General features: G+C 43.3%; 1 protein-coding gene across 2 annotated transcripts; it reads right to left on the bottom strand.

Moving 5' to 3' along the window:
• Positions 1-297: 297 nt before the first annotated feature.
• edrf1 (erythroid differentiation regulatory factor 1) lies at positions 298-9,799 on the bottom strand. 2 transcript variants are annotated; one of them, XM_068568673.1, is made up of 25 exons: positions 9,334-9,799; positions 9,008-9,213; positions 8,021-8,087; positions 7,802-7,927; positions 7,572-7,696; positions 7,324-7,477; positions 7,042-7,143; positions 6,837-6,958; positions 6,434-6,545; positions 6,054-6,201; positions 5,865-5,976; positions 5,390-5,501; positions 4,765-5,040; positions 4,574-4,645; positions 4,319-4,466; positions 4,031-4,222; positions 3,693-3,893; positions 3,270-3,476; positions 2,766-2,992; positions 2,449-2,607; positions 2,044-2,193; positions 1,778-1,931; positions 1,574-1,689; positions 1,295-1,467; positions 298-1,199 (listed from the first exon to the last, which is right to left on the bottom strand). In XM_068568673.1, the coding sequence occupies exons 1-25, from the start codon at positions 9,430-9,432 to the stop codon at positions 1,043-1,045; spliced, it is 3,717 nt and encodes a 1,238-aa protein (XP_068424774.1). In that variant the 5' UTR covers positions 9,433-9,799; the 3' UTR covers positions 298-1,042. The 2 variants fall into 2 exon arrangements, 1 of the variants encoding a protein (XP_068424774.1); XR_011077112.1 differs by lacking the exons at positions 298-1,199; positions 1,295-1,467 and having other exon boundaries at positions 1,778-1,851.
• Positions 9,800-10,285: the final 486 nt, after the last annotated feature.

Raw genomic sequence — 10,285 nt, 5'->3', positions numbered from 1 at the left:
TGAACCGTGAAGCAAGATGCAATGCCAGACCCCACAGGGTACAATGTCGCCTGACCCACTTCAAATCTATTACCAACGGCCTTTTCAAACCAGCTGTGCACAAGATGTTTAGAGAGAAGATAAATGAGCTGAAACAAAAGTCCAATATATTGGATCATAGTGTCCATTTGTTATCCAAAGATATCATCAACTAAACGAAAAGCTAGTCAGCTATGTGTCCCCTTAACCAAAGGGCAACGTAGCATTTTGTGAAGCGTTACAATACTGTGAGAACATCAGCAGAAAATACGGCACATAAAATTTAAAAATGTTTTATTTTCATGTCACAGCAAACCATGCAGATATAAACTTATATTATACATACAGCCATGTGGACAAACTAGACTCTGAGTTTGCATTAAATGTTGCCAAACAATTGCACACTGTTTTAGAAAGGACATAACTCTTTTGCCCTCATTCCAACTCGTCAGCCATACATTACACTGCAATCTATTTTATTCACAGCATTACTGGTATTATTGAATATCAAAAACACCAATTATATTCATAGAATCAACTTTGTGAGCATGTGCTAAATGATTGATCTCTTTTTCAGCCCCCGTGCATAGAAGTTATATGCGATTATACCATCTTCGAAAATCTTATGTCGTATGTTTTTAGTTTTGTAGAAAAATGAGGCAATCCAGGTGATGTCTGGTACCAACAAATCCTCCACATAGGAGCTTCACACGTGACCTATAACTGCTTAAGCAATACGAAAATTAAATAATATCTATTGAATTTACAGCTCTTTTCACATAAATGTACAATTCAAAACCTGTGATGCAAATGCTAGAAAAAGATGAGCTCGGTTTAAAAGGCGCAGAAGGTGAAATTAGCTGTCAAACTGTAATTCGTAGTAAGACGGTGTTGCCTGAGCATGTGCCTGATAATAATGGTGTCTCCAAATCATCGTTTTCCGTCATAGCATCTTTTGAGAAGACTGAAGATTGGAGAGATGTTAAGGTATTGCGTGTATTTCTTGCTCTGGTAGATGTCTTCATCATGAATGTGTGACGTCACTTCCTGTTTGTGGGCTCAGCTGCTGCAGGAGCTCTATGTGGAGTTCGATGCGGCTGAGGAGAGGTGCGTTTTTCTCAGCACGCAGCAGCTTGGAATACACATTCTTATATGTTTTCAACAGCTCCTCGTCCTTATTGCTGTATTAAACACAAATAAGATGGTCAGGAGTGAGCACTGTGAAAGTCAAAATGGACATCGCACGTGCCTCAACAGTCTTCATATCCTTGCTCACCTTGGTTTCCGTTTCATCGTTGTCATCAGTTTGATCAGCTGCAGCAGCAGGAAGGAGAAACTCGGCTCAAACACCCCAATTAGCTTCATCACTTCCTGGAGGTCGAGCCCTGAGGTGGAGCCACGGACCACATCAGGAAGCTTCGCTGGTTCAGCTGTGTCTGCTTCACTCAACTAGAAACAAGAAATGAAAGCAAAAGATGTTGTGGGTTTCAGTGCGTGATCCATAAACTATCCAAAGCTTTGCATGTATGCATAACCATGAGAAAGCATCCGTTACCTCCATCTGCTCCTCCAGCAGCTCTTTATGAATCAGCTGAAAAGCACAGCGGGATTGTGTCATGATCTCTACTGCTCCAGTGAGGCTCTTCAGCTTGGCTCCATTGCTGCTCTGACCTGCGAAGACGTGACACGAAACGTCACTCCAGAGGCTGCGAATGTTTCTCCTGACAAAACCAAAACACGACTACAGGCAGTTACTTACCAGCCATGGTAAACTCAGCAAAGGCCACCCTCTCCAGCAGCGTGCGCAGCAGCTCACAGGGTGCATCTTTGAGGCTGAGGAACAAACAGACCGCCTTGCTGTAGTGAAGCTCTGCCAGGCTGCGATGCTGCTTTCTCAAGTGTTCATCCCCCACCTGTCACAATTGGACCGTGAAACACACGTCGCTACAGCATCCCAACTCCAGTAATTTCATTCTAGTCAGAGTGACGTTTTATATTCTTGTATCACTTTACATGGTTTCACACCTGGTTGCGGAAGCAGCTGTGGTACATGGAGGCCAGGCGGTGGTGAATGGTGGCAGCTCTGTACTGGTAGAGCGGCTGACGAGCCGACTCAGTCTGCAGGTCGCAGTACTTCAGGGACTTCATCATCGCCTCAGTCACCTCCCGCTCGATCTAGGAAAACAAACAGGGATGGATGAGTGAAAGTTTGATCGTTTGTGTTGGCATTACTTGCCCAAAACAACTGATAATGCACCCACTGAAAGTCACAATGATTGCCTTTTTTAATGATCATTTTCACTATTACAAGGGGATTTTTTAAAGGATATAAAGGTTGCCACAGCACATGGGAATAGTCCATTCAGTCGCAAGATAATCAAAAGGTCTGGAACTTGAACTTAATTCAGAATACTTGTGAAACAGACGCACCTGCTCCTGGGCCTTCCTGGACAGCGGGGCATAGTCCTGCAGCAGTGTAGCCAAGGTGAAATAGGTAGTGGACAGCTCCCAGTTCACGCTGTCCCACACTGCTGGGTGGTTTTCTCGGCTTGCCAGTGACTTTATGGCCCTTGAGTAGTAGTCTATGGCCTTAGGTGGAATTATAGAATATCGTCAAAAGCATACTAAGGAAGGGTTAAGAAGATGTAGCGAGATATCAGAGCGTTGCAAAAAAGCAGATTGTTTTCCATCGCTAAAGAGTGAATGCTGGATCCAGAGTTAAAGACATAAAGGGTTTGAAATTGCACCTTGTTGTAGTAGAGGGCCTCTTCAGGCGAGAACTCTCCTCGGCTCTGGTCGGCAGACACGGCACAGTGGGCTTGAGCACAGATTCTCATCAGCCTGCCAGTATTACACAGCAGCAGGGCTGTGTTGGTGCTGTCCCCAATGGCTTCAAAGTCCTTCATGCCTTTCTCAAAGAATGCAAAACTCTTTTTCCACATCTCCTGCTCTACTACAGACACAGACTTCTTCACTAGAAGAGAGGGAGGGTGGGGAGGGGGGGGAGCGAAGGAAAGTTAGAGACCTCTACATGGGCAATGGAGCAATAAGTTTGGATGAACTTTCTCCATTTGATTTGTATTTGGTGGTATCTTTCAAGTGCAAAGCGTCTTGGTTTATAAGCTTCAGAAATTCTGTAAATTACATCAAAAGTGTTTATTGATGTAATATACAGAGCTCAAAAGGAACCACTGTAATTGCACAGCTTTCTGTACACGGAGCATATTGTTTGATCTATTAATCCGACATACCTTCTTTCTCAGTCTGCATGGCTGCAGCCTGGTTCATATAGTAGACTCCCAACTCGTTGCGGATGTTTCCCAGCCTTTTGAGCACCTGAGCCAGTTGATCTTTCAAAGCGTCCGAGATGACCAGGTCATACGCCGCTTCATAGCACTTACTACTAACAAATAGCTGGTACTCCGGGTCCATTGCCAGGTCTGTTGCCATGTTGAAGGCTAGTGGGTAGAGAGCAAAGACGCTGATAAATGAATAATGAGAACAACGTGATGAGGCAAGAAATTCTTTGACATGCTGGGGTGAAACAAGCACGGAAAGGTTATCGTGAATGATGTTTCTGGAACAGAAAAGGATGAGAAGAAACCTTTAAGTGTTTTGCTAACGCCCCTAATTCAAGCAGGAAAGTCATCTATTGTGTGTTTTAACATGTGTACCCTGGCAGCTGCTCTCTCTGTGCAGGCTGTGCAGGATCTCCTGGTCCTCTTTGGTCTGGTAACTGTATTCCTCCAGGTAAGCTGCTCTGTTGTGGGCATTTTGGGCCAACATCAGCTGAATGTCCCCACACAGAGACAGGCACTGGCTGTGAAACTGCAGCACGTGAGGGTGCAGCGCTCCGCTCACTGAACAATAGGCATCTGGAGGAAAATGGTAGGAGAGGAAGAAAGGAGCAAAAAGATAACTTCTTATGTTGATCATAAACTATTAAAGTAACTGTTTATAATCTGCATCAATAACTATCACAATGGTGTATTACTGAATTAAATAAACTCACCGTAACACTGCAGAGAGAGCTTGATGTAGCGCAGGGCTCGGCCATACTTCACCAAGTTGGTGGCTGCATCAGACAGGACGTAGTAGGCCTTGGACGCTTTGAGGAAGAGCTGCAGCTTCATGCGGTGCTGCCACGAGCCGGGTATAATCCCAGAGCGAGTTGGGTGCTTCTGATCCGCCTGCGACGGCCTCGCTGGTTACAAAAACCAGGAGAAATACACATGCAGGGTTGTTTTATTATGTGGCGCTATATCCAATTACCCGTTTGAAATAAGGACTGTGTACTGACCCCTTTCCAGAAGAAGAGAGATGCCTTTCTCAGCAGCGCAGGCTCCGATCGCACTTCTGTCCTCATATTTAAGAGGAATGGGTGTGTTGGGGTCTGCGGCTGGGAGATCACTCTCCTTCTTGACCGTGCCATCCACTGCCTTCAGCCCCTGTGTAGTGTTACAGTTATCAACGCCATAGATAACGCGTGTCTTGGGACACAACACATGATGAGCACCATCTGGACCCTAAACGTAAATATATTGCAGAGACTTGCCTTCAGCGCATAGCTCAAGACGTGTCTGCATCTCTCCTCCTTGTCTTGAGAAACAGGGAAGGCACCGCTTGGCTGCAGGGATCAAAAAAAAGAGGTACGGTTGTGTTTTGGTGTTTACATATAACATATGTATCTGTATATTTGACACCCTACGGTCTGTGTGAAAGAGAAACATTCGGAGGGGCCCTCACTCTGATCTGGTGAGTGGATTTGTATTTCTCCGGAACCGACAGCTCCCCTACAGAGCGGATCACAGCCACCGCTTTGCTATCGTCCTGTGGGCTGGAGCAGGAGCTGTAGGAGCCGATCTCATCACTGTCCTCTGTCAGCTCCTCCTCTTCCTCCCTATCTTCGTCGCTGAAGCTGTCCTCTGATCCGCCGCCCCGAAGCGACTCCCCTTCATCTTCTTCCGGAGGCTCGTCGAGCTGGAACAGCTCTGACAGCATGTAGTGGGCGGAGGCGATGATCTGAACAGACAGGAAGATGGAGCTCAGGACTGGAGTCAGATTCAATCACGTCTAAACTATGGCATTATCCGATTAAGTCAAATGGATTCTCTTTTTATTGTCCTGACGTCTAAATATAAATTGAATATATTGATCTTATCTAATCATGTTGTATGTTGACCACTTGTGTTTCTCAGGGTGACGTTTCTCCCCGTCTGTCATTTAACCAGGCGGCTCATCTTTTAAATTCAGGGTCGGCGTTTCAATGCACTCCAGGATTTTTGTTGCCGACTTCCAAGTTGGTCCACCTCGAATTTGATTTAAATAAATAAAAAAGGATGGGGCTATTTACTTTTACATCCTTGCTTACCTGAGGGTGCCTCTCCTCATCCAGAAGTTTGACGCAGTTTAAGAGCAGAGTTCTGATTGTGCCGTAGTGCTTTCTGTTTTGCCTCGCCTTCAGCATCATGTTGCTGGCAACTCTGCAACCAAAAACCAAAAATAGAACTTATTACATTTTGCACACTTTCATTTGTTAATTATCTATGATTGAACCATAAGTTATTTGCATACAATATCTGTACAAACAAGTGGAAAACGGCCAATTTAATCTTTTACTATTTTGAGATATTTCCCTTTGAAATATTCAACAGCATAATTTTGTTTAATACCTAATTTAGTCATCCTAACTGAATATTTTAAAGGATAATTATTACAAATAAGCAGCTCAAAAAATTACATATTCTCGGTAATATATTAAATGTCATATTTCTGGATAAAACAGCATCTGAAATGTATTGACCTTTGCAGTTATGACAACTGCAATGATTTTTCCTGAGTCGTACCTGTAGAGTAACACTGCCACAGGGAGAGTGAAGGGATTCTGACATTTCTCCTCTTCTGCCTCCTCACACAGAGTAGTAAGATCATAAAGCTTCACAATGTCACTCCCGCTGGCTGTGGATTCAAGAAATAACATTAGAAAATGTCAAGATATATACAGAATTCAGACTTCCTGTTCACTTATCTCCCACCTTTGAAAAGCCAGTAGGTGTGACCCTCTTTGGTGCAGTTGGACTTGAGGAAGGAGAGAATATTTTGGGCAATGTCTTTTACCACTCTCGTTGAGAAATTTGAATTCTCCAGGTGAGGGATTTCCTCTGTTTTTATCATCTCATATTTCTTTAAGACAAAAAAAAAAAAAAATTATATTTGATCTTATTTATTTAAAACAATTGAATGCCAGTAAAAGTGACTACTATTGAAAACATAGCTTATACTTCAGCTAACATGTCTATATTCTGTTTCCTCTGTGAAGCTTAACTATGAAAATCAATAAACTCATAATAATAATAATAATAATAATAATAATAATACTTATTGCAATACTGGACTTCAGCAAACAGTAAATTACCTGAACAATGCCATTGACGTGAAAGCACATGACAAGCTCTGGGACATTACACATCAGATTGTCGAGCCAGTAGTCAATGCCTGTCAGGATGTTAATTGGTTTATTGTTGTCCCTAAAAACAGTCAGAAAGTTAGATGTTAGATTAAACAGGAATAATGCATTGAAACCAACGTGTTATCCTGATGAGGTTGCAGCATCCAAAGTGATCTTTCTGGTTCGCCTTCTAGGGTTAGATTAACTAAAAAGCTATGCTATTAAATGCACAGATTCATTTATCTTGCTGACATAAGACCCCAACGGAAGTGCAATGCAATTAATATTACATGATTTAATTATCATTGTACTCTCTCAATGAGTTGTAATTTCAGATTTTTAATGGAAGCAAATGGTTTCATATTCCTACCTGAGTCTCAGACTGACAGCAGGATAGCGACCACCTCCGAAAATAGGCATGTTGGACCCAACCAACATGTGGATATCTTCAAACGTCCACATTATGTTTCGCACAAAGTCGTTTCTTAGGCCCTGTAAAAAGTGAACGCGGACATAAATCATACGCTACCACCTGTGGTGGAAAACCATTGAAGAGGGGCAAGAGGTTGTGTTACCTGGCTGTTTTCCCCTTCGTCAAAGAGCATCGGGAGGTTTTGCTCTTTGGGGACAGAAGTCCCCTGGCCAAGAGCAAACTGGCTGTCCACAGAAACACTTCCCTGCACATTTGACAGTAGCAATTCTGTCAGCGCAAGCAGCGCAAACCAAAACCCCTCACACACGTAAGCTTTGCAGTTACCCAAGAGCCATTGTAAGGATTGATTCCTAATCAAGAGGAAATTCACATAATTTCTCAAGTTGGAGACTAAATAACAGTCCAAAAAACTAAGACATTGTACCTGCTTGGGAGCATCGGATTCCTCGGTATCCGACGGCGGGCTTGTAAAGGCAGTGGGCCATGAAGAGCTGTACTCCTCTGACTCATTCTCCTCCTCCTCCTCCCCTTCATTCGGGTTGTGTGGTACAGGCTCTGCAGCCCCATCACCATTTATACTTCAAACACAGCAGTTGTTATCGGATTAGACTAGGACTCATAGTAAACCCTAATCGTTTATTTTGGATGATTGAAGTAACACCGAGCACTCACCTGTAGTAGAGGAACTTTGACAGGATGGCTTTCTGATACCAGTGCTCTTTACTCTTCTTTTTCCTTTGCCACTTCTGGTCTATTAGTCGCTGGTAGAACTCTTTTAGCCACGTCCAATCTCCTGTCTAAAACACACACATAACAGGGACTTAAACCACATACTTTTAAAAGATACTCTCATGAGGGCTTTCTTGACCTTGACTTGAAAAAGTCTGGAGGCGCTGCTGTACCTGGGAGGATCGCATGAAGAGCTCTTGAATGTCCAGCTCATCCAAAAGCAAGGTCCTCCCCACGCGGTGAACGGCCATACTGACATGGGACTTGCTGTAGGGAATTTTCAAAAGCTTCTTGATGTTCTGAATAGGACAGAAAACAACGTTAACTCAAGGTGTATGCGCATGCTTCCGAAACAAACAACGAAATCTGAGCTTTGTAAGAGCTCCACAAACCTCCGAGTCCGATACCACGTCAACGTCATCGCCGATGCAATCAATGAATTCATAAGCCATCCCAAAACTGCAAAAGAAGAGAAAGGAATGTATTCACTTCAGTGTTTGTGAATGGCGATATGGATTAGGGTCAGCATTTAAGGCATTTTCTAATGAATCAGTATCTGTGATTTACCGACTCATATTTCTGTTTCAAATATAGTTTTGTAACCTCCATTCATTCATCACAGAAGACCATAACACACAGCGCCTAAGATGGATACACCGATGGGTACTAGTTTGTCTTTACGAGAGCATTCAGACAGACAACAGAGGCTCAGCAGGTTCCACAACTAAGCAGCGCACAGAGTATCTTAGCCTCAAATACAAACTTTGACTTGGATCAGCAACATATAGTCACAAGCCCTGCAGCTGTCATCACAAACACACTGTCCTTTGCCCAACCCAAACAATGACTGTTAAGTGTGTTTCAAACACAGGGTGTGATCATTTACAGTTGCATCTTAAAGCACCTAACAAGAGGTATTTATACTACTTAGGTGACCCATATTAATGTACACGGGGTGGACAAAGTATTAGAAATACCTCACAGTGTAATGCAACACAATTCTCACTGCACGGGGAACTATAGACTCCCAAATAGCCACAAGTTTGAATCGATACCCCTATCAAAAAACGATTCAACACTAACAGAACATTACAGAAATTATATGTATTGCAGCACATTAGTTTGGGCCATGTCAGTACAGTTAAAAGCCTTCATGAATATTACCCAACCTATTATTACAATGCGTTTGTAATTCTGGTGTTTATATGATCGCTCCCATCACTACGGGCAAGCAAAGTAGGCCTACTGATTGAAGAGACAGTTATTGTGTTCTATTAAGCAAAAAATGAACTACTCCACAGAGTTACTGTTTAGCACCAGCACTGTTTTACACCAGTCTAGAACAATATACATCAGTTTGCAGTCGTGATGTGACATACCTGGAAAAGGGCTTGCTCTTGCTGCTGGACCCTAATACGGTGGTGCCAGCGCTGCCCAGCTGGGGGTTTTCTCTCAGCCAGTTGGCAGGAGGCAGCTTGAGGTCCGTCTTCTCCTGCAGCAGGGCATAGCTGGCAGGAGGCGGCGCCGCAGAGTACTTGACCACGGCACGGCTCTTTATCTCACCGGCGCCCGTGCAGACGGAGTCCTTTCAGGGTGACACAGAAAAGCAAGCTGCTGTGACCCCGGTGTTAATCAATCTGATGTTTGCTGCATAAACACGTCTGGTGACTTGTTCAGACCAACATAAGTTTAGTGAGTTACTCACATGTCTGCTGCTCTCTCCTGCGCAGGCAGAGCCACTGCTTTCTTCCTTTGCGTTGTCCTGCAGGGTCCCAGGCTCTCCGTCCCCAGCTGATGCGCTCATTACTGGACACGCGACCTAACCCAGCCAACACTGGCGATGTTCTAACAACCAGACAGTCTACCCATGACTTGGACAACTCATGGCAATCTGTGTTTTGGCAAAGGAAACGATCGAGACACGTCCGTTATCTCGATAAAGTTGTCTCCAGTGTGATAGCTCAACGGGCTAGCTAGTCAAAGGAACAACGCTGACTCAGGAAGCTGTGCTCAGTAAGTGTTGTTACACGGTTCTCTGGATTTAAGAGAGACCGAGCTCACACGAGACGCCGTTGTTGCTTTGTTAACCGTAGTAATGTTCAGCCCTTACTTAAGTAAGTTAGTTAAGGAATACGTCTGCAGCTTCTTCACCTTCCATCACCAGTCCAGACTGTTTGTTGTCAGAGCACACGTTATTGCCAGCAGTAACAACTTCCGGTTTCACGCTAAGCTAAAACTTCCAAACTCATCCTTTTTCTTATTTGGACAATCAGAATCACTCAAAAATGTTATATAAAAATTAAATAATTTGTAATAGTATGACTTTACCTTTTATCACGGAAAATATTTTAGTTACTGTGAAAAATGTATGAACCGGAAGTACTTTCCGAGCCGCTGAAAGTCCTTCTAGAAACGTTGAGCACCTTCTGTCCTGTTGTATTTTATTCTGAAATGTACTCGCGTGTCAAGTTTATTGTTATATTTATGTTAGTATGTATAATGTATTTTACAGCCGAATGTTATACAAAAAAACCTGTTATATTGGACCATTTCTACCTAAGCTTGTTAAATTATTATTTTACAGAGCTTGTTCATTTAAAGGATGTACTAAATATTTAATTAGAGGAACTTAAAGGCTATTAACAGAAAAATAGTTA

Source organism: Clinocottus analis, unplaced genomic scaffold, assembly GCF_023055335.1.
Source record: "Clinocottus analis isolate CAN_PGR_092001 unplaced genomic scaffold, fCliAna1.0.p SCAF_8, whole genome shotgun sequence".
Classification (NCBI taxonomy): Eukaryota; Metazoa; Chordata; class Actinopteri; order Perciformes; family Cottidae; genus Clinocottus; species Clinocottus analis.
This window is presented reverse-complemented; position numbering and strand designations above follow the sequence as displayed.